Source organism: Sturnira hondurensis, unplaced genomic scaffold (assembly GCF_014824575.4).
Source record: "Sturnira hondurensis isolate 20B ecotype Veracruz unplaced genomic scaffold, ASM1482457v3 Scaffold0002840, whole genome shotgun sequence".
Lineage (NCBI taxonomy): Eukaryota > Metazoa > Chordata > Mammalia > Chiroptera > Phyllostomidae > Sturnira > Sturnira hondurensis.
This window is the reverse complement of record NW_028075471.1, coordinates 8,046,058-8,071,204: the sequence shown is the minus strand read 5'-3', so window position 1 is coordinate 8,071,204 and position 25,147 is coordinate 8,046,058. Positions and strand designations below refer to the sequence as shown.

The following is a 25,147-nucleotide window of genomic DNA, read 5'->3' as shown; positions in this document are numbered from 1 at the left end:
CGGGGGCATGGGAGAGGCAACTGATCAGTATATTTCTCATACATTGCTGTTTCTCTCCTTTTCTTTCTCCTTCCCTTCCCCTCTCTCTAAAAGTAAATAAATAAAAATAAAAATAAATAAATAAAGGGGTAACCATTAGCCATCTGTCGCTACTAAGAACTTAAAACCTGGCTAATGTAATTTTTACCTAACATTATTTACATGTAAATAGCCACGTATGACCAGTGGTAATGGAACAGTACAACACAACCCTGAATACTATAAAGAACCTACATTCTGGAGCTTTGTTATTTTATTTGCGACCATGTTACGCTTCTAAAATCAAACTTTCATTTCACAAGTAATTTCTTTCCTGTAACTTCTGGCATTATTAAGCCATAAGGTTGCTTATTTTGAAACACCTGAAAAAGATAACAAGAATTGAGGACACCATGGGCTACTTATGGAAAAGCCATTCTCCCTGCTGCTTTTGGGTAAATCCTGATTGGTCTAAGCCAATCATGCTAACCCCGTTTCACTTGCTAGTGATTGGATTAACTATGAATATGAGATCCAGTTCTGACCAATGAGAGAGAAGGGTTGATTGGACAGAGGTAGGGTCCTTTGAGGAAAATTTAACTTAAGTAGAAATACTAAAAAAAGGTGGGGAAGGGATACTTTCTCTTCTTTTTCTGGACTTTGTACCTCAGCACTTGACTTCTGGAACTGCTGAAATAGTAAAGCCATGAGAAAAGTGATTCCAAGATCAAGCCTACTGACTAAGGGCAGCAAAGTAGAGATAACAAGGAATGTTCTGTAAAGATGGCAAAGGTACGAAGATGCTGCTGTGAGGTGCCCTCCCTCAGGGCAGCTACTCAAAATGATAAAATGCCCTCATTATTAAGCCAGGGGTGTCAAGAGGTCTCTTCCAGAAGCAAAACATGGTAACTGACACAAAAACAAATCCTTATACTTAAACATGCTCCTGGAAACGACTTCTGAACGAACTGGAGAGACCAGTCTTGGTGATACTGCCAACCAGGAGCACTGTTATCACAAAGGGACGCATACTTGAGTGATTCCTTCTGGCACAGCAGGAACTCAGTCAATCAGCCCAGAATGGTGAAACTTCTTTTCACACCCCAATGGCTGGAGAGAGAAAGGGCAATCTTTACACAGAAAGGATGTGTGATAAGATAGCTCATTAGGAGGTCATGTAAGAATATAAAAGCTACAGGACCTTCAAAAAATGTCAAATCACTCCCCAAAAGGAGTGTGTAGACTACGTAGCTCACCACAATGTGGAGAAAATACCTCCTGTTAGCACCAAGCGCCAGAAGCAGACACACTAGAGGGGACTTCTCTCATTTTTGCAGATTCTAGTCAAATAGCCTAGTAGAGGTTCATATTTCATTTTCCTGCTAAAATTTCTCAAATGACCAACCAATACTAAAAGTACTACTGGCATGCACACCCTGCTAAAAGGAAGAACACGGTGCTAACACTTGGAACTATGGTGAAGGGTGGGACAGAGAAAAATGGGTTCCAGGAGGGAAAGAGGCCAACAACAACTGGGGCAGACCAACAAAATGAACCATGGAGAGCAGCAAATTTTCATGCAGCTTCAATAAGGAGCTTGTTTTCCTCCCAGGGAATGGTCTCCAAACTGGAAGAACGTGGATCAGCATAAACAGGAAATCTGGATTGAGTGGCTTCCCCTGCACTGGGGAAGATCTCAGGGTCAATGAAATCCACTACGTGGGCCACAGAGCACAATAGGTACCCCAACATACTGCCACTTTTACTCTCTGAGATTCCCTCTGTCAGGGTAAGCAGAGATAATACTTAAAACATTTAACAAGTCATAGACAATAACCACTAACAATAAATGGTATAGGATGTGTTAGAGGTCCACTGTTCAATCCTGGGGAGGTCCCAAACTCGGAGGACTGGCCAGGGGGGTGACCAAGGGAGAAATTCAGGAGGCATGGGCCACTGCATATTTTTAAGATTTATAATAAGATTTATTTATAATCTGTATTATACCTGCTTCTGTACCAGGACCAGAACATACAACAAGCCATGTTTTGTTTTGTTTTTTAATGAGGACACAAAATAATATCCTTAATTCTTAAGCCATTCAAGGAAATGCTATACATACTGTTTGTGCCTTTTCAGAGAGCAGATGAAGGATACTGCAGGGCATATGAGAGGGTTCTTGATCCTTCTGAGGTGGTGATAACACCTCTAATGGAAGAAAACTCATTTTGGCACACTGGAGTGCCAGCTGCACACCTGCTGAGTTAATTTTTTTATTTAAACCGGCTCACTTTTTATAAGACCTTAAATATATAATAAACACACTGAAATGGAAAATTAGCATGGCCTGCCAGATATGAAAGTTACCAAGAAACAATAAAAAACACAAGATCAAATTCTAGAATATTCTACCAGCTGAAGTCTCTGCATAAGACCCATCTGTTAAAGAGATGTTAGCCAGGGACAGAAGTGTTGCAGGCCTAACAGCACCAAACTGTGCGTTTTTCCTAAAGACCTCAAGAAAAAAAATGACTTTCCGATGTCAAAGTCAACTCCTTAAATCAGAGTAGAGTCACTTTTTACATTACATAAAATCATATTCAATATTACATTCAGGGAAAACATTAGTTATTATACACTATAGTATTAGTAATGAAAAGTACAATCACAAGAAAGCATCTAACAAAGTTTCTAAAGTTACTAGAAAAGAATCTCTAAAGAAAGAAATGTTCTATGTTATATACATAAGCTGATTTGTCTTTTAATCTAAACAAGGTCCTAGTTACATGATAGAAAATGAGGTTTAATATAAATGAAACACCTGGCTGGTGTAGCTCAGTGGACTGAAGGTGAAACAAAGGATCGGGGTTCAATTCCCAGTCAGGGCACATGCCTGGGTTGCAGGCCAGTTCCCAGCATGGGACACACAGGAGGCAACCGTACATTGATATTTCTCTCCCTCTCTCCTTCCCTTCCCCTCTAAAGATAAATAAATAAAATCTTTAAAAAAATGAATGAAATAGAGGACAGATTAAATTTTAACAGCAAAGGAGATAACCAAGAAGATACACCACCCTAGTGCTACTGATCTCAATAGGATCATGGGAGATTACCAGCTAGAAGATGAAGGTGAGGTTAATTTCATCACCACTTAAGCAAGCATTGAAGTCTAACATCACCACTTTACAGTCGTCAGACTGGAAGAAAACTCAAGGTGAAATGACCACAAGAGGACCACGTAAGATACAGACTTTTGCTCAGGTGCAGATTACACTTAACCTTATGAACTGAGTTCTCCTCTGTGTTTAAACAGGAAAAAAAAATCTATCTTTAAGCATACATTAGACACTTATTCCAGCTTTGTACTGGCAGTACCAAAAGGTCACAATCCAGTGACTTAGCACTCCCCTAGCTTGCACTGCTACCAGGCCCATCCCGCCAAGAAGGGAGACAAGATAAGCAGTAACAGTAGTTCAACTTATTATTTTCAACAACAGAAAAGGCCAATAAAGTGTTACTCAGCATGATATATACCAATGATATTTTATTTGCTTTAACAAAATCCACATAACATACCTTAACAATATCCAAAAAGAAAGTAGAAAGTTCCCCTGTTCGATACAGTATGAGAGTGGGTTTTATGAACCAAAAGAGATACAATAAATGAGTATATTTTGTCAGGTTACAAAGGAAGACAAACAGCCTTTTAGTAAATCACACAGCACATGCAGAACATTGCTTTCCAATTCTCAGGCATGTATGAAACTGGGTATATTTGCCCTCTGAACCTTTAAATTATTCATGTCCCCCCGCAAATCCACCCTCCCCCCACCCCTGTACCCAAAAAGACAGTTCAAAGGAGAGAGCATCATCCTTTCAAATTTATAACAAGGAGGAAAAAATGTTTGACTTAGATCCATCTCAGATATGTAAAATATATACTTATAGATAACTCTATGCCTTCTGTAGACCCACTAAATTTATAAATTACTAAAGATTAGGATTTATGATATAGCAAAGCAAATACTGACCTTACCTCTATCTAGGTCAATATTTACTGCTTTGTTCAATAAATCTTGATGTTCATTTTCAAACTAAGTCGGTACCAGTTCATTAATTTCTGCATGGTTCACATGAGCATTTTATAAAATTTAAAATGCCAAAGAAAATGTTTTACCTAAAAAGAATTAGATACAGCAAATTAAACATACAAAAAAGCTTTTGCTTTCCTTCTGGCTTTCTCTTCCCTCAAAACTGTGACCAAGAAAACTGCACAAACTGTATATAATTCAGCTATCTATTTTAAAATAAAAGAGTTCTTTAAGAAAGTATTTTGAATGTACTGGTATAAGAAACTGAAATATTCTAGGTATAATTCTATCTGATCTTAGAATATTATAAAATATAAAGAAAAAAGGCAATCTCTCTAATTTCTCAATGATAACCACAATTAACTTTTGTTTGCAGCTTCCATTAATGAGACCTGATTAACAATATTATCTTAATATATCTTATAGCTCAACCTGTTTCATTCTGGTAGATACTTAGTAAGCATTCTATCATGAGGATGTACTACAAATTACCCGAGCACCTAGTAATGGTCATTCTGGCTATCAAACATAGTGTCACTTCAGAGAGAAGCACAAGTGTTTCCCAAAGACAAATTCCCAGAAGCAAAAGTGCTGGATCAAAGACCACCAACATTTAACTTTTTCACAGACATTACAAGTGGGCCCTCCATAAAGGCTCCATCAACAGAGAAGATGCACATATAAACAGTGGGATTATTATGCAGCCATAAAAAAAGATGTCATCAATGAACCTAGAAGGCATTGTGCTAAGTGATATAAGTTGAACAGAGAAAGACAACTACCATGTGATTTAGCTTATATATGGAATCTAAAAAATACATAATAAATAAAAAAGAAAACAGAAACAAAAGACAGAACAAACCCATTGACAGAACAAACTAATAATTGGCAGATGGAGGTGGGAGGGTGGGGGTAAAGATGGGTGAAAATAGTGAATGGGAATTAAAAACTACAAGCTGCCAGTTATAAAATGAGTCATGAGGATATAAGGTACGGCAGAGCAAATACAGTCAATAATGTCCTAATAAGCCCTGGCTGGTGTAGCTCAGTGGATTGAGCACAGGCCTGCAAACCAAAGCATTGCCAGTTCAATTCCCAGTCAGGGCATATGCCCAGGTGGTGGTCCAGGTCACCAGTTGAGGGCACTTCAGGGGCAACCACACACTGATGTTTCTCTCCCTCTCTTTCTCCTTCCCTTCACCTTTCTCTAAAAAATAAATAAATAAAATCTTTAAATAATAATAATAATGTCCTAATAACTTTTTATGATGCCAGATGGATACTGGACATATCATGGGGCTCATTTCGTAAGGTATATAAATATCTAAGCATTATTTTGTACAACTGAAACTATTATAATATTCTATGTAAACTATAATTTAAAAATAAAATTTTTATCACAATATCTGATATCAAACTATACTACAAGGCCACTGTAATCAAAACAATCTGGTACTAGCATAAGAACAGACACATAGATCAATGGAACAGAACAGAGAGTCCAGAAATAAACCCACGTCTCTATAGTTAATTAATATTTGACAAAGAGGGCACAAGCATAAAATGGAGTAGAGATACTCTCTTCAATAAACGGTGTTGGGAGAACTGGACTGGCACATGCAAAAAAAAAAAAAAACTAGACTACCAACTGAAATCATACACCAGAATAAACTCAAATGGGTAAAAGACTTCAGTCATGATACCATGAAAGTACTAGTGGAAAACACAGGCAGTGAAATGTCAGGTATCTCACATAGCAATATTTTAGACAATATAACTCCTAGGGCAAGGGTGTCAAACTCATTTTCACCAGGAGCCATATCAGCTTCGTGCTTCCCTTCAAAGGGCCAAATGTAATTTCAGCTCCTTAACAGTTAAGAAGTAATTACATTTATACAATCCTAAAATTTTTTTGGCCCTTTGAACGCAACCAGGAGGCTGATGTGGCCCCCCAGTGAAAATGAGTTTGATGCCCCTGTCCTAGGGCAAGAAAAATAAAGAAAAAAAAATAAAGAAATGAGACTTCTTCAAACTAAAAAGCTCCCGCATGGCTAAACAAACCATCATCGTAATGAAAAGGGAACTCACTGTATGGTAGAACATATTTGCCAATGATACATCAGACAAGGGTTTGATCTCCAAAATATATAGAGCTCATATGACTCAACACCAAGATCACAAACAATCCAATTAAAAAATGGACCTGAATAGACACTTCTCCAAAGAGGACATAGAGATGGCCCATAGACATATGAAAAAATGCTCAACATCACTAGCCATCAAAGAGATGCAAATTAAAACCAAAATGAGATATCATTTCACACCTGTCAAAATGGCATTCATTCATAAATCTACAAAAAACAAGTACCGGCAAGGATGTGGTGAAAAGAGAACTTGAGTGCACTATTTGTGGGAATGCAGACTAGTATAGCCACTGTGGAAAATGGTGTGGATTTCCTCAAAGAATTAAAAATGGAACTACCTTCTAACCCACTGCTGGGAATATACCCTAAGAATCCCAAGCTGCCAATTCTAAAGAATTTATGCATCCATATATTCACAGCAGCACCATTTACTATAGCCAAGTGCTGACAACAGCCTAAGTGCCCAATAGGTGAGTGGATTACAAAACTGTGGTACATTTGCAAAATGTAATACTACACAGCAGAAAAAAAAAGAAGGAATCCCTACCTTTTGCGACAGCATGAATGGAACTAGAGAGCATTATGCTAAGTGAAATGAGCCAGTTCGTTAAAGACAAACACAATATCATCTCACTTATAAGAGGAATCTAATGAACAAAATAAACTAACGAGCAAAAGAGAACCCGAGGCATGGAATCATGGAGTAGACTAAAAGCAGTAAGAGGGAAGGAGGTGGGTGGGGGCTGTTTGAAAGAAGGTGAAGGGATTAGAGAAAGAGCATATATGGAGGACCCATGGACATGGCCAACAGCGTGGCGGTTGGCTACAGAGGTAGGGGGTGGGCTGGGTGGAGGAGTGCAAAGAGGGAAAAACATCGGGACAACGGTAACAGCACAAACATTAAAACATTATAAAGATAAAATAAAAATTTTAACGATCAAAAAGGCTGCACCAACTCACTACCCTCAGAGCCGATTTAAAATGCAAATACTTTAGCCTTCCATGTACCCATGGTCCATATGCCACACCACAGCAGCAACTGGAATTGTCATTATTGATGTTTATCGTTTGATATCAACCCAGCACTGAACAATATTTCATCTTCCTAATATGTTTTGCAAGGGTCACAGGGCCCTAAGAAATGTACCGATGCTTTCTTACAACATACAATAGCATCCATTAACTTTACAAACACTGTGAAACACTTAGCACCCTCTCCAGAGAGAAGGTGCTAAGGAACTTTAGAACTAAGGCAGCAAGGATTAAAATAAAGCTTAAAAAAAGAGACATCTCTAAGATGTAAAAATAATTCCTCTCAAACAGTTCAGGGAAAAAGAAAACAAACTCAGCCAAGTACTGGAAAATGCTGGCGGTATCCTAAGCATATGGCAATACGTTTTTCCCTTTTATACGTGAAGTCCATATTACTGTGTGACCATATGTATTTCTTCTCACTCTACCTGTACTTGAAACCACCAACTGAAAAGAAAAAAAGAGTACCTATAGCAAAAAACGGTTTGTTCCACAATGCATTCCCTATTTGACAGCCTCCTATTCCCAAACATTTAAGTAAAAACAGGGAAATACAAAGATAAATTACATACGAAGGTTCTGCTCAAAGAGCATAAACTTTAAATGGTATACAATATAAATAAAATACTATACACCACATCTTAATAAGTTCAAGGCCAAATTATTTTTATCAGTATAATCACCCCACCATTCCTCATTTACTCATTTTAAATTAAGAGAAATGCCACCTCCTATCGTCTTTGAGATCATTCTAGACAACTCAGCTTGCTTTCTCTTCCATGTACTAATAATAATGAATTCCTCTGGGCACTTTCCTTTTCTCACCCAAATCCTTGATGATACAACCACATCATTTTTCATCTTACCCTCTCCCTCACTGACCAATCTCTCATCTTAAAACCATCTCTCAGTGGTTTCACTCAAACATAAAACTTAGTCCACACTCACCATGAAACCTTTAACAATTCCCCACCATCCTCAGAAAGATGTTCTAGGTCACAAATAGAGTACTGTCAGGACGCTTCAAGGCCCAACTCCAATGCTCTATTATTCCCTCTCTCCATCCTACCAAATGCCCTCAGACCTACTGGGCTGCCTCCAGGTCCCAGGTCACTGCCACACTGCTTCATGCCCCAAGGCCCTGCATGCCTTCACAAACACCTGCCCATCTTTAAAGTCTGGGATCTGGCAGCAGCAATTCGAAGGCTTCTCTGGCCCTTTCTTTCACAGCACAACACCTGTCATACAGTAAGAAATTAGTAAGTATGTTAAATAAGTAAGTAAACAACTTCTGTTTACAAACTGTAAATTAAGAGGGAATTGTAGAGAAGATACAAAAACTTAATTGTAAAAAATAAAGGGGAGTATGATGAGTTAGGGAGAAAGGGGTCAAGCTAAGCATCAAGGTGAGGATACCTCTGAGCAGAAGCTTGAAAAGATGAATCTTAAGGCTGATTCCTCCCCAACAGTGTGGTTCTATCAGATCAGAAGGTCTCTGTTACAAAGGAAATGTCCTGGGAAAATGATTCCCTTAATAGACTTGGGAGAAAGAGTAGGAGAAGGGCAAATAATACAACAATATTAACACTAAATTTGGAGATTCTACAGTGCCTTCCACTTTTGTAATGGCAAAAGTAGACTTGAGGCATGTATATTTTGCTTTGTCCTGTAGAAACATTCTTAAAAATAGGCATGGAGATATTATTTTAGGAATTGAATGATATCTTAAGTTCACCAGGAGAGCTCATTACTTAAAAGGATCCAACTGTGAAACCTTTTGTAAATCACCCACTAATTTATCTGAATTTCATGGCAGGATCCCTTTGGTGAGTTCCTAAAAACAGACTATGGCATAAGTTCATTTACCCATCCATCCATGCACCCACTTGACCAATAGGCACCAAAGATGCACAAAATAAAATATTCTGGCACACAGTAGGAAAAAAATTATAAGCTATACTAATCCTTTTCCTCAAGAATTGTACATGTAGCTGAGGAAATGAGACACGTACCTACCTACACACACAGCACACACATGTGTCATAAAACAAGATACTTACGGGAATAATGTACTGAGGTGGCATATAATTAAAAGCCAAATGCATAATATCTATTCCACTCTAGAGTAGAGGCCAAGAACTGTACCTGGTGATTACATACCTGGTGATTACATTACTGCTAATCCTCAAAGCCACCCTGCAAGGTATGTCCTTTTATCTCCATTTTACAGCTGCACAAGTCATCAAATCCCAGGACAATAGAAAACGGACAATGCACATCTCCTCCCTCGATTTCCTGACCAGGGCCCCAGTGCCTCCTAGAATAATCCTACTTGACCTTCACAGAGAGTAACACCAGACACTTCTAATAAGAAATTTTGGTCACTGCATGTCTCAGTTGTGGATTACTCTAACCATGAGAAACTATCTGCTTGTTCTGACTCAGTGTCTTTTTAAACAGAAGGAACAACAAATAGAGGTTATTAAAAATGTAAAAAAACAAACAGAATGCATAAAAAGGGGGATGGGAGGAAGAAACCACAGCCTGGTTTTCTCCAAGTCTTTGAGGGGGAGGAGAAAGAACAGACAGCTTTATAAAAATGCTTCAAATTTTTCATTTGAACTTGCTCATTTCCCTTTCCCACAATGCTGACCTATCTAGTATGTGTGAGTTTTTTTCATGAACGGTCATCACCTGAAGTAACACAGAAAAATACATATATCTTAGTCAAGCAGAATTAACAAAAAAGAGATTGGTTTAATATTTCCAATGAGATACTCTTATTTGAACTATTGCCCTTTTCTTAGCATAATTTTGCATGAAATACATAAAAAGATCTTTCCCCTTTTTGCCCTATCTTGGTATAAGAAAAGTAAATCCAAAGATATAAAGCAATCTTGAAATTATATTGCTATTATTATAGTTAACAATGATATCTTACATTTATGTTCTGTCTCATATCTCTAATGCATGATACTTTCCCATCAGACTTAGATATTAAGATCCACCTTTTCTACAGTAGACAAATTAAGAACCAGAGAGATAACCAATCTTCAGATGATAACAACAGGATTAGAACACATATCTCCAGACTCCTCCGCACCTCTGTGCTAAAGCTGTAAGTGTTCACAATGGCATTGTTTGATAAGACTAAAGAAGTAAAGGTTTTTGGCACTTCAAATATAAAGAGAATATATGCCTTATCCAAGATGATGCAAGTTGGCTAGTATTAAAGCAAAAGCTTGCACTAATATTAATGAATTTGTATTACTATCATATCCTAAAAATAAGCTTAAATACTTACACAACTATCCTAGAGTGAGTGGGGTATAGTGCCAGTGGAATAACAAAATCAGCATCTTTCACCAAACACCATCCACAAGAAGGTAACCTACAGTAGGACACAGTAACACAGGACACCCCAGAACGGCCAACGCCCACTCACCTCCCTGATCTATCCCTTCAACATCCCACTCGCTCATCTTTGTTCCTCCCAAGTCCTCTCGAAAAGCAGGACCACCAAAGCCACTATGAATGCTAACCCGAGCTTGTCAAGGATATTCCAGCAAAATAGAAATGCAAGACCCAAGGGGATGAGGCAGGTAAGGGGTAGGGAGTGGAGAGGAGAAATCATGTTCCAAATCTCAAGGTCTATGTGAACTACTCAACTCTTCAGTTGTAGTGTAAAACCAGCCAATGACAACACCCCAAGGAACAGGCATGGTTGTGGTCCAATAAAAATTCACTCTCAAAAATAGGCAGTGGTTTGTAGTTTGTCAACGAACCCCTGAACTTAAGGATAGTTTGCTTAACCCTCATTCCCAAATCCCGAATGGGAAATTCTTGAAAATTATGAATAACAGAATTTAGCTCTCTTAGCGGTCAGTATTACTTAGTGACCACCCACTGTTAATCGCAGCTAGCCATGAAAGTTCTAATCAGAACAACAACAGTGTCAAAAACAGCGTGAGTAATACTAGGTACTTTATGCCAGATGTTTGTTAAATTGCCATACATATTATCTCATTTCATCACCGTAACAACTCTATGAGGTAAGTAGTATTAATAAGTTCTATTTCAAAGATAGGAACACTAAGGATCTAAGCAATTAAATACCCTCCCAACATCATAAGGATATCAGCAGATAAAACTTAGACTTAGGCCATACCTATTTATATGAATTCAAAATTCATACTCTCACACACCCTACCGGCAAAGCATTATACCTTGGGAGGAACAAAGACAAATCTGTGAATCGGAGGCCTGAGACTAAAATCTGAACCATCAAACCGATCATTCAGACACGTCCTGCTTGTTCTGCTAAATTTCAAAACACCTCCTGCTACAAACAAGCCTTTCTTTCGGGAGCCCCACTTTCCAAGCATCACTTATACCTGCAGCTCTACCTGCAGCTCATAGTCCAACATCGGTTTTACTGTGATTTCAAGGCCCTGATTTGATGTGCCAAAAGTAACAAGCAACATTTTTGATAGACGCCAAGTCTTCTGGACATGAGAACCAACATTCCACCACTTAAGTGTGAGAGGAAGCAGAAGCTGGCACCATAAAATATGCCTTTAGGGATATCACTTATATTAACCTGGTTAATTTTAAGAAACAAAAGAAAAAAAGTTTGACCTTCCCCCCACCTGCCTTGAAGCAGATAAAGGGCCTGGCCCCAAAAGAAAGATATCTCCATAGATACCATAGATGACTGTATTTGAATAAGAACCATCTTATGATGGACAAGGAGGAACCTAGCAAGGCCCATCTGAGCAAAGTCCTCCCTGTGTTCCATCCTTCTAAGGATGCCCGACAAATATTTGTTTACTAAATATTAATTAACGCTTTTCAGAAGTTCTAGACCCCTACCCCACCTATTTCCTTAGACCAGAATGACTATTATATCACAGTTTGTGTTACTGTCTTTGGAATTTTTATGCTTATGTGAATTCCCCATGTATATATATTAAAACTTGATATTCTCCTATTAATCTGCCTTATGTCATTTTGATTATTAGTCTAGCCAGAAGAACATCGTAAGGGCAGGAGGAAATTTTATTTTTACTCATCTACAGATGTGAAACAACAGCTAATAATACAACCATGGTAGAATTTTCCAGAAGAACTAAAGCATGAAGACTATATACCATTTGATACCTCTCCCATTCTTTTCTTCTCTTTTGATTTTTCCCCATTAAGCCTAGTCAGTGACCTCAATGGCTCTTCCAAATCAGTCCATATCTCTCTGGGCATCCTCATGTGACTGTCCGATCCCAATTCCAGGAGAAAAATCAATGAAAAAGCAGGGGTTGACAAACTATAGCCTGTGTACCCTATCCAAATGGCAGCTATGTGAGTATAACCTACAAAATAAGAATGGTTTCTATATTTTTTCATTGTTGAGGGAAAAACATCAAAAGAAGGTATAATATTTCCTGACATAAAAATTACATAAATTTCAAATTTCAGTGTTCGTGAAAAAAATTTATGGGAACACAGCCAATTTGCCCAGTATTATCTATGTATGGCTGCTTTTACACTAAAATGGCTAGTTGTAACAGAGACAGACCATATGCCCTGCAAAGCCTAAGATACTTACCATTTGCACCATTACAGAACAGCATGCAAACTCCTGAGGTTGAAATATCAAACTTTCCATCAATAGAAGATGTTCCCAAATGCGGACACAATGCATTCCAGAATTACAAAATGGAGATTCAGTAAGTCCACTAGAGTAGGCGATTTCAACAATTACACCATCCCAAAGATCACACCCCCATGTCCACTCTTAACTACCGTAAGTAATGGGAAGACTTGAAGCCTTTCACTCCTTCGCTGTCATTTTCAACTGGAGATGCTGATGGGATGTAATTTCCAATTTCTGACTAAACAGCATTAGTATTCTAAATTGATGAACTGCACATAGCAGGCCACTTTTTGCCTCTTCTTAACTGAATTGAAGCCACAGAGCACAAAAAGATAAATTTTCTTTGGGTTTCTTGGCAAGAAGCTATATGTACATATGTAATTTTGGCTTTCATCTCCCAATTTCCTTCATTTATCAAAAATGTTGACAAAGAGGCTTTAATTAGATCATTCTAATCACAAGGAACTGGGTGTGATGGAAGACTTCCGAATCACTGTCTGTTCTTTGCAAAGCAAAACAGATAGGCTGCTCTCCCTGCAGGGGCAGAAGATTTATCAATAGACAAAAAGATGCAGAGAGCCAATAGATAAGGTGTAATTAAAGATCAGGCCTATAAATTTTACACTGACATAAATTTAAGAGGATTTGCATGTAGAAATTCAAGATTCAGAACATGAGTGTCATTATGAAAACAGGACCATTCAGTTCTGTATGCAACAAACATTGCAAAACACATAGATTTATTATTAAGACTACTACTTCGCCTCCAAGCCTTTTCACATAAAGAACTTGGATCATTCAGTGCCAAAGTAATTTCAAGCGGTCTATCTTCTCAAGTATTTCTCCCTAATTAGCTACATTTTCCATGTACTGAGCATCACAATCTGTTTTAGAAAGTCACCTATCAAATGTTTGCTTTAGAGACATAATTCAGAAAGGTCTGTGTATTCACATGGGACTTCATTTTTTTCTCTTTATAATGTAATAAAATTACTACCATTGTAATATTCAACATGGTTACAATACAGGGTGGGACAAAAATAAATTCACAGTTTGTATAAAAATAGTACAATAATTAATACCTAATAATACAAGAATAAACTCTGTGTTTCACAGACTCACAACTGTACACCTACTTTTGCCCTGACCTGTAGTGGTCTCTCTCTTTACTGGTTCAAAAGCTAAGAGTAAAAATAAAAATGAAAAGAACTGCAGAATACCAAAGACTACAATGTTGAAGTATATTCAACTAAGATCTGATCTGAAGCTCAAGTTGCGTTTCTTGGATCAAAGCATAATAGATCATTTCGATATGTGATGCTCTGTAATATTTAGCAGACATTTAGCAGCGCAAGACTAGCCTTATATTTTTCTGCTCTCTACAATCACAGCCACTGGAGAGCAACAAAAGAAAAATAGCTGCATCTTTTGGAAAATTACAAGTTTGATACAATAACTCATTAACAAGTAAAGTTCAGGAAATAAATTTAGGGGAAAAACAGGTTGAGAAAACAGGTGGGGAAACAGGTGGGAGAGATAAATTAAGGTTCTTGAATAACCTTGAGGCAAAACAGGCTTGACTATTACAACTTTTAGGGAACTACAAAAGGTTTGAACAGACAGAAATTGAAGTGTGCTTTCCAGTGAGTTTAATGGGACATTAACTGGCCTGTGTGACCCTGGCCAGGACAAATCAACTTACCGGAGTAGGCCCAGTACGGGTCCCCTGAAGCTTTGCGCCTGCGGATCTGCGCTGAACTACTGTGTCTGCTGTCCTGAAGGGACCCAACGTAGCCTTCTGTCAAAGCTGGAAGACAGGGAGAGCCACAGTGAGACAAAGTCACCACCCCACTGGACACAAGAAGGTGTCAAAAGCACACAGCTAAGTGACTTCCCAGACACACAGACCTTGTAATAACTGAACAGAACCTCTTGGTTTTACAGAAAAACAGCTACAAGGAGACTCTGGAGAAATTACCATGTTTAATATTAACATTAATCACAGATTACAGTGAGTCTTTACTTTGTGCCAACAAGAGCAATACACTAGGCACTTTATGCACATTATCTTATTTCATCTGCAAAAGACCACCAGGCAGTAGACACAATGATCCCAATGGTGAGGCTATTCCATATTTAAGCAAACTGGAGTTTAGAGAAGTTAACTAACTTGCCCAGGTCGTACAACTAGTAGACCTGTAACCTGCAGTTTTGGTCCCAACCACATATATAAGCTCATGTCCCAGGTGCAAAGGACTTCTAGCCTTATTTGATGTTCAGAGAGCAAGGATCATTCTCTCTCTTTTACAGATGGAGGAATTAAGGTTCAGAGTCCCAGGTCACAAAGGTAAGTATGCAGCAGGTCAGGCACCCAAACTTAAGCAGGCCTCCACCAAAGCCAGGGCTCCTGTCACCCACCCCAAGCACAGTCTGAGGCTTAGGAGACCTCCCATGTTAAGTATCAGACCTCCACATCTTTTGAGCCCCAAATAGTCAGTCGCCTGTTGCACCAGACAATGTGAAATTTAAAACACTCCAAGGACAGCAGAAAAGAAACATTGCTTAATGATGTATTTTTTTGAACACTCAAAATGAATCCAATCTTCTTCCCCATTGTGGAGGGTTTCCATCTGCCAGCTACAGTGTTCAAAGCCCTCCCCTCCCATCCCATCACAGGCGCAAATTTCTTTTGCTGTGAGCCCACACCTGAGTGCACTGATGTTTAAAAAGACAAATATCACAGGTGCCCAGAATGCAAAATGAAATGGAACTGCACTTCAAACAATACATCCCAGCTGTCTATGTTAACATTTAAATGCACCCAAACAAAATCAAATGTGCTTTTAAAAAGCAAAGAAAATGGTTAGGGGAACTGTACAATCAATTAAAGATTAAGATGGCACCAGAGAAACAAAATACTCTCTCTACTTCAAATTAGTCACAGTAAAAAAGAATAATCTCACCATGAGAGCATTAGCTTTGTAGATACTGTGACAGTCATGAGGAAAATTGGGACACATGTACAATACTTTATGCGTTCATGTCAACTGCAAAGAATGGCAAGGACTGGCTTTAAGAGAAGTAATGACTGAACAAAGAACAAAGTCCATTGACATGAACCCTTCCAAGAAAAAGAATCTTTCACAATACTAACACACACCTAACAGGCAAACCTGGCATCACTGCTCATTGGTCCTGAATGACAAAGTCAAAATCTAACTCACTATTCATTTTTCAAGAATGATGAAGGTTTAAGTACCTTCCAAGCACTCCATCCTAGCTTTTGCAGATGAGCCATATAGAACCCCAGGAAGCTGACCATTCTAAGCTTCTAGTAATCAATAATAAAATCTCCTGCCCTAACTAGGTGGCTCAGTTGGTTGGACAATCATTCCATACACAAAAACGTTGCAGGTTTGACTCCCAGTCAGGGCACATACCTGGATTGCAGGTTCAATCCCTGGTCTGGGCACGTGCAGGACAAAACCAATCAATGTTTCTCTCTCACATCTCTCTCTTTCTCTTTCTCAAATCAGTGAACATACCCTCTGGTAAGGATTAAAAAATAATAAGAAGAATAAAATAAAATCTCCCAACTAGTCTCTAAGTCTATTTTCCCATACACTAAAGCATATCAAATGAATAGCTGTTAGATTTATTTTCCATGTATATGAGGACATTTTTAAATACATCTGTTTACTATGCATCTTAGAGCTAGTTCACTCTAATTGTTCCCAAATAATTCAAGTAAAAGAGTGTCTTGGCCTTGGGAGTAATCCATGACACTTCCATTAGGGCGTAAGACTGAGCCTCGGCTACCCTGTCATGTGGAGATAGAAATACCAATCTCACAGGACAGTTATGAAGATACACAAGTTACTATGAGCAGAGCACCTAACTCTGAATGGGCATGTAGTGCTTTTATTTTGTTTTTATTGATGAGAGAGAGAAAGGGATTAACTTGCTGTTCCATCCATTCATGTGTTCATTGACTGATTCTTGTATGTGCCCTGACCCTGGATAAAACCTGCAACCTTGGCCTAAGTGGACCACGCTCTAACCAACTGAGCACCTGGCCAGAACTAAGGCCTGGTAACATAGTGGCAATCTGTTGCAGTCACTGTTTTTAAACCATTCTACCTCCCTACCCACTCCCTTAGCCAGGAATCATACACTGGCCCCCTCACCCATCACCCCGCCAGCTCCGGGTTGGGGTAGACACTGGCTTATGCCAGACAGAGTGTAAACTGTGCCCCTGGCTCCAACGATATGTTTAGAAATAGGGACATCCTCCAATCAGAGAGATTATTCTCTCTTCCTCAATTCTTATAGTGTGAGCTGGAAGCCTCAAGGAGGTGATTGAGGGTCCAGAAAGGGATCAGCAGAGGAGCTCAAGAGTAGAACCAAACCAGACGAAGCAAACCCTAGAGACGGATTCTCATTGGGAAATTTTAAGCTGGGGACAAAGCCAATTTAAAATCAACCCCATGTTAACTTTCATATTTACATAAACCAATTACCTGCCAAAGTTTACTTTTCTGTCTTTTAAATGCAGAAGATCCACAAATGACAGGAATTGATCTGATGACCTTCAAAAAAGTCACTTAAACTCCTGATCATGTTCTCCCTCCATAAATGCCACTGATGGACCACAGCTCTGACCCTCAACTCTGACTCCTTAAAAAAAATTAAAACTAAAAAATTAAAGAACCCTATACTATGGACACTACCTGCAGATATCGGGATTTGATTGGTCTAGGGGGTACCAGGTAACAGTATTTTTTCCAAGTTATCCGGGTGATTCTCTTGAAGTCAAAAATAAGAAGCACAAATCTCCCCGAAGAGCCAGACCTAGGGTCCAGTTCAGCTCTGACAGTCTCAGCCCCTGCCCCACAACCTGTAACTTCACATGCCAAGTCTTACCACGAGTAAAAAGCTTGCTAGAAATCAACCAGTGTGGTGTCAACCCCAGAATTTAGACCGACAAACCTGAACTGAGCCAGAGTTCTGCCAGAAAACTGACAAATGAACCCGGTATCCCAGTGAAGAGAATGAGATTATCCTCAAGGATACTGATACCTATGCCTTTTATAGTAGATATTATCTGGTATCACAGTCTCCACAACCCATCCCCCTTTCTTTTTTCCTGAAAAGGAGGTGCTTTCCATTTACCAGAACTTTTGAGAAAACCAGGGTGGGGCAAAGGGGGACAGAGGCTGCCAGGCCTGTCTCTCACTGGCGTGGCTTCTGCACTGGCAGCTGCACCACCCATCCTGCCTGGAAAGCAAAGCAAGAGTCCAGAGCTTCATCAGTCAGTACAACGACTTGCTAGTACTGAGAAAAAGACCCTAATGCCTGGATAGGGGCCGTAAGGGTGGGTTTCCAACAACTCCAATATATCTGCCAGCTCCCCAGATCAATAAAATATTGTACTATTAAAAAAATTAAAACTACAAAGATATCTTTAATTCAAGAAACAAGGGAGGTACACATTGCACTGTGGTGTGAGCAATGGAATTGCCTGTCTAAAGGTAGATGAACTTGGGACAAAAGTAAGAGGTGTGGTTTTGCTGTATACAGACCAAAGGACAAGAAGTAACATGGGGGAGAAGGCCACCTTGAGGAAGGTGGTTACCCCTGTCTTCATCTCACTCCCCAGAGTACTGAGGTACAATGTGAACTGGACACAGCAAGGTGAGAATGGCCAGGAAACCCTGATTCTGAAAAGCATGCTGCATGTGGCCCCGGAAGGGCTCTGAGCTCCCAGAAGAAAAAGGGAATCCCAACCTACTAGCCACAATGAAGCTTGATGTGTAGTGGATGTTCAATAACTAGTGAGTACGTGCCCTGGCTGGTGTAGCTCAGTGGATTGAGGGCAGGCCTGAGAACCAAAAGATTGGGGTTCGATTCCCAGTCAGGGCACATACATGCCTCGGTTGCAGGCCAGTTCCCAGCAGGGGACGCACGAGAGGCAACCATACATTGATATTTCTCTCCCTCTCTCCTTCCCTTCCCCTCTAAAGATAAATACATAAAATCTCTAAAAAAATAACTAGTGAGTAAGTGACTGAATGAATGAATACATGAAAAATCAGGAGGCTGATGGAGTCTGTGTTGGGGGTACGGTATGTGTATCCACGGGCACATACTTATATACACCACAAGCAAAAGCATCAGGAACAAGCACCTTCTGCGACATGAAGCAGGAAGGAATAGCCACCCCCCAGGACCTCATAAGCAATTCTTTGGAGAGACAACTCAGAAATGCACAGGGTAGCTACAACCTTTCTCATCCTGGCACCAGGTTTCTTTTTAACACATAAACTATGCCTCAAAGATGACTATATTTACTGTTCCCTTGTATTTCATCTATGTCAATAATGTGTGACTTCCTTTTCCCTGAATGAGAACATAATCATAGACTACTGGCACTTGTACATTTAAGACAAAACAAAATCTTAGTCCCCGATGTATTTTCATAATATGACAAAGACTTTATTTTTAAAAAACTTTAAAATTATTATTTGAATAGCAGACATAAAGGTGTACCAAGCATATTAAGGCACTTACTATTTTATTGGCGAGGAACAGAGATTTGCTAAAGAAACAATCTGTGGATCCCAAGTCAAGACACAGACTCAGCACACCAAATTCAACCAATTTTAGTGCGCTGTACACTCTTGGGAATTCCAACAGCCACCAACGGCAGCATGGCAATGATACGTACGGTAAGGCTATGAATCATGCTATTGATTTTCAATATCTTCTTTGCAGAAAATTAAATTATGCAAATGCATGCCTTTACCCATCCTTATCTTAATGTAAAATTGTATCCCTGTTTATGTCAGCAACTTAATTACACAATTAAAAATGAAACATGCTTATGACAATACATAGTTTCAGTCTTCAGAACAGACAATAACTGTAAATCTGCCCTTAATTATCATGTGTCTAACAAAGAAGATGAGCTGATGTTAGGCAAACACATCCTACCAAGTTCTACAGCACCCAGCCCATAGCTGGGGCTCAAACTGTCCGTCAGCAGAAAGCTCAGAGGGGTTTTTAGAAGGGCAGTCACCAAACTTGTCAGAACTGAGAGTGCAGTGAGGTAACAAGGTGAGAGGCATCAAACACATTCAGTCCTGTACAAGGATGCAGACCGCTCCTCAAAGAGGTCACCTCTAGTGTGTCTAACCCAACACAGAGAAATGCATGAGCGCCACAGGCACACCCGCACGCACGGCCTAACCCGGGCGTGAGAAATATCAAACGTGGGCAGCCTTCAGGGGTCTGGATACTGTAATAATGAAACAAGTTTACAAAGGAAAAACCCAGCTACTCCCACCATCCAAGAGGACCTGCATCTCTCAATTCCGACAGGACGAAAGTGGAGATTTTTAGAACTAAAAGCATCAACTGGCCTCGGTGCTTATGTCTCACTCAGCAGGAGGAATCTAGTTGCTATGCGGGGTGATGGGTATTCTCATCAGGTAGTTTTCATGAACGCTGTCACCTCTGAGAACTTCTACCAATACTTCATTTCCAGCCTGAAGTGAAAAAGATAAAAAAGTTTCCAAACCCAGCAGCCCAGTGATTTTCTATAAAAATATCCTAAGAATAATCCACCTCCAAAGATATCAACAAAGCTGTTTTTTATGTGCATGATTTAATTTCCCAGAGCCACCAGATAGAGTTTAAAACAGGAAGTGTTCTTATTCTGAGGATGTAAAAGCAGATGTGTATCCCATCTGCCTCAGCCGTAATCTTCAGGAGGAAGGATTCTGTGCAATCCTTACTCTCAGGGTTTCACAGAAATTCTGACTCGGGAAGAAAAAGAGTTTCAAGCTGTGTTAACTCTTCTGTGTTAACAAGATGAACATTTTTTGTGCAAAGAAACCAGCTCCTCTAAACACTACATTAGATAACATTCTGGACATAAATGTCTTTTCTTTGGTTTTACTGTCAGAGAGCAGGGTCGCTGAATGTACATGAGATCAAAAGAAACACTTTTCTCCCACAACTGCAAATGCATGAATTGAAATTACAGAGTACAACTGATGTCTTACTGTTTTTAAGAGAGGTGGTATATTTACATACATGCATTTGTTTATCTGAAAAAACAAATGGAAGTCTGAGGTGCCCATCAAGAAAGGAAGACATGTTGTCACTCCAAGAAATAAACACAGCACTCCTCCACATTAGGTTTCATCTTACCATACCGAACTGACAAGGTCCACTAAATAACAGCTATGTCAAGATCTCCCACAGGGTAAAGTGGTTAGATGGCAGAGGTCAGGGAGAGGTGAAAACAGTAAGTTTATGATGAGAACAGCCCAGATTTCCACCTACAACATGTTGTATTACAAGATGCACTACAACGCATCTTGTACTCAAGGCAAGATAGATCAGGGACAGTTGAGCGTATTTCTACTTTTAAGTGTACGTCCAACTCTAGGTCATTCCAAAGGACTTAAGATGCCTGGGAGAAGTGGTCAGTTTCCAACCAAAATTGAAAACATCAAAACAAAAAAGTAAATTCTGGTTCCCCAATGCCAGAATGAAAAGTACTTAGGATGATGGATAGAGATGGCTCCCATGTAACAGGAGTCCTAGTTCACTGCCAGAAACCAGACCACTAAAATAAGTAAAAAGCACTTGTTTCTATAAATCCAGAATGCACATTTCCAGAATGGCAGACAAGCAGTTAAGCAGGCTGTTTAAATCTATAATAATTGCTCACACAACAAACTAATTAAAGATCCCTCAAGGATGGCGGAATCGCTGTCAAGCATAATTTTCGCTAAATTTTAAGAGCATTTAAAAACATTAAAACCACACAATAATCTAAAATGAATAAATCTTTATCTTTTTTGTGCCTATAGTGGGCAAAAGTATCAAATTATGTTTAAAATAATTAAATATTCCAATCCGCCTCTCATCTCCTTTGTGCCTGTCTTTCAATTAATTGTAGTAAAATTTACTTATGAGTGTCCCAAAAAGCAAAATCAGGACGTGCATTCCTTTGTAACTCCTTCACTACAAACAGTCCCTCAGTTATTTGTGCTATTGAGCTGACCTCAAATACAACAGATGTTACAGTAAATTATCTATTTTATCAGTCAATTGTACTTATTGCCCCAACTATAAAAACCTGTCTTTTCATCATCTGAAGTGATAAAGAAACCTCACAGAGAGCCATGACTGACACTTAGAGGCAATTCAAGGAAGGGAAGGAGGAATCACACAGCAATGCAGTATCCTAGGGGAAAAGGGAGCGCAAAGCAGGCTTGTAAAAATGAGTTACGTCAAAGGAAGATGCAAAATACTGAAATTCTCTCTTCATTATTTCACTGTAAAGTAATGTTCACTCCAAAAGCAGAGTCTATTTTTTAATCACATAGGACTAAAAGGAAAAAAAAATTGAGCCATGCCTCTTCTATTAGCTACATTAACAGTTTTAAAATGTCAGAAATAAAAACACATGCTTCCAAACAGGTTCAAGAAAAGGTACACTAAGAAAATCGGTTTCCACAGAGCTCAGAGCCACATTCCTAAAAAAGAACTCTATGCCTGACTTCAAACACTTTATAACAACAGATAAAAATAAATCAACCAATTCCTTCAATCCATTTTAACACTGTATGATTTTCAAGGAATCATGTCTCGATCTTACAGGATTCCTGGGAAAACAGGGATTAGGGTCGTGCTAATGTCGATTGCCACAAATCCACACTTCTAATTTGACAATTGGGCCACCTCTCTGAATCCTTAACAATCAACAGAAATGGCAAGTACAGGTCACAGGCTGCATATTGTGGCCATCATACCCAATACAGCCATTGACCCAGATGTTCTATTTCACCCACTGTACGTGTATGCATGCGTCTTTCGGTACTGCCAACACGGAGAGCTCCAATATCAGTGTTTTGTTTTTGGGGAGATCTGTACTTTGTTCCTAAATAGCAACAATATGCCAAGTCAATAGAGACTAGATTTTTAGATAAGAATCATACCCCCACCCATTCCTAATTTCATCATTTTTATTCCCTGTCACTCCTTATGGCCATCTAAGTTTGCCACCCATGGCCTGGCCCAATAATACGCTGCCCAATAATTACTGCCTATGTGACAGGCATTATTAAAAGTAGCATCAATACAATGAGTCATGTAATTCTTTCAATAATCTTGTGGCTTATGTACAATTATTCAGAAACAGCATATAACCTGTCCAAGAACACACATCCCTAAACCATGTATTACTTTGAAGCCTACGTAATTGTCTTTATACAACAACTATTCTTTACAAAATTGAATTTTAGTAATTATAAAAATACCTGTGTGAAAACCTACTCCACCTGCTCAAAATTAAACATCACAAGAGAGAAACAGTTTACACACATGCCTCACAAAACTAAAATGTAACAAATGCAGAAGAAGCTGCCTCGTCTACTCTTTCCAGTACCACTGGCAACTAAGATAAAATCGTGTTACGATAATAGAACAAAAAAATAGTCATTTTTCTAACCTGATGTGGAGAATATCCCATTATGATTATATAAACATTCGTTACTGTCTACAAAAAAGGCACTTGTATTTAAGAACAAGTTAATATTAAGTTACAACTGGAGTTAGAAAAACAAAATGATACTGAAACAGGATGCAGCCCAGAGAAGGGCCCCAAATAGGGATTTGGAATGGGGTCCAGAACTCAAGGTGTCCAGGAAATATTAGAAAGATATAAAGGATGTCCTCACCCCTTCCCCCTACAGGTTTGAGTTGGGGGAAGGGACATGGGGAGCAGGAACATGCAGAGCTGTTTTGTACAGCTACGGCTTTGCAGCTAACCTCTGGCGTGGTCATTTAACATATCTGTAACCTTTAACTGGCTTCATAGATATGTTAAATAGCTGTGGCCATGCTTTGAGCCAGGGGGATGAAAGTGACTTGCACCCAACATGTAACTGGGGGCTAGTTCCCTGTGGTTACAGTGCCTGCGTGGGAGCTTGGAGAAGATTGGCGCCATGATATGGGGCCACCTGCCCAGACTCACAATGGCAGCCCAATAAACTTGGAATAATACAGAAATGCTGGCAGGTGTAACTGATTGTAGGAGGAGTCAGAAATGGGGGTTACAGAGGAAGGTTGCGCAGGGATTTAAACCCAGACATGGCAGCCATTGAAAAGAGAACCACATGGTTTTGGCAGAGTGGGACCCCCATGGCTTTGGTGAGAGTGGGGACCCTGCAGCTTTGGGGTGCTCCTTTTGGCCACATGGCTTAAGAAATAAGAGAGACTTTGCCTGGAAGGAAAGGGGTGAAAGGACTCCTGTTGGTGGGCCACCAGAAGGTGCCACATGGCTTTGGATTAAGTGGGGATCCTGGTGGCAACAGAGCTGATGGTGCCAGGAGCCTGAATCACAGACTTCTGCTTCTTTTCCTGAGATACAGTACCTCAGATTGGGGCAGAGGGAGAAGAAAGGACTGTGTGAGTCTGTGGGTATTTTAAAGGACTTTAATATTTTAATGAAGACATTAAGTCACTACTCTAAGTCTGTATAGCTTTATAAATCTCAAATCTCTGGCATTGGGGGATATCTTTCCTCCGGCAGCTGACAAGTGAACCTACTGGAGGTCCTTCTGGTAATAGTGTATCATGCCCCCCTTGACCCTGTTCTGTAACAATACACTGATTAATAAATTCTCTTCCTTTTCTCTTCTCTTTAAAATTTGTAACTGTGACTACCTAATACATTTTTATGACTGAGAAATAAAGGATAAGCTTTATAACTTAGGCTTCTTATACAAAAGTAGATTGACGGTTGCTCATATAGAACATAATACAATAATTAATAAATAATACAAGGAGAAACTGTGTTTCATGCACTCACAACTGTAAGCCTACTTTGGACGCATCCTGTCCCGTTGAGACATTCTATACACACATACTCCCTGCAAAATACTGAATGAAAAACATTCAGTAAAATGGGTACTTTTTTAATACAACAAAACAAAATGGACTGGAAGAAAATCCTACTTAAGTGTCTTTCGTACCCATTTCAAAACCATGGCACATCCACCAACGCCAGCAAAACATGCCAGCTCAGAGTACATGATTCACACTTCAGAACTCAGATACAGGGAGCGTCGTGTTAACAAAAACACCCACCAAGATAATTCCCAAACCGAAAGAGACAGTAGAAAACATGTTGCAGG

At 39.4% G+C, this 25,147-nt stretch overlaps 1 protein-coding gene across 3 annotated transcripts in view; it reads right to left on the bottom strand.

Moving 5' to 3' along the window:
* PTPRG (protein tyrosine phosphatase receptor type G) overlaps positions 1 to 25,147 on the bottom strand; it is a 715,684-nt gene that overhangs the window by 511,319 nt on the left and 179,218 nt on the right. For all 3 annotated transcript variants that reach the window (XM_037040813.1, XM_037040814.1, XM_037040815.1), the window contains exon 2: positions 14,638 to 14,742. In XM_037040813.1, coding sequence (XP_036896708.1) covers positions 14,638 to 14,742 — 105 coding nt within the window. The remainder of the gene's footprint in view (positions 1 to 14,637; positions 14,743 to 25,147) is intronic.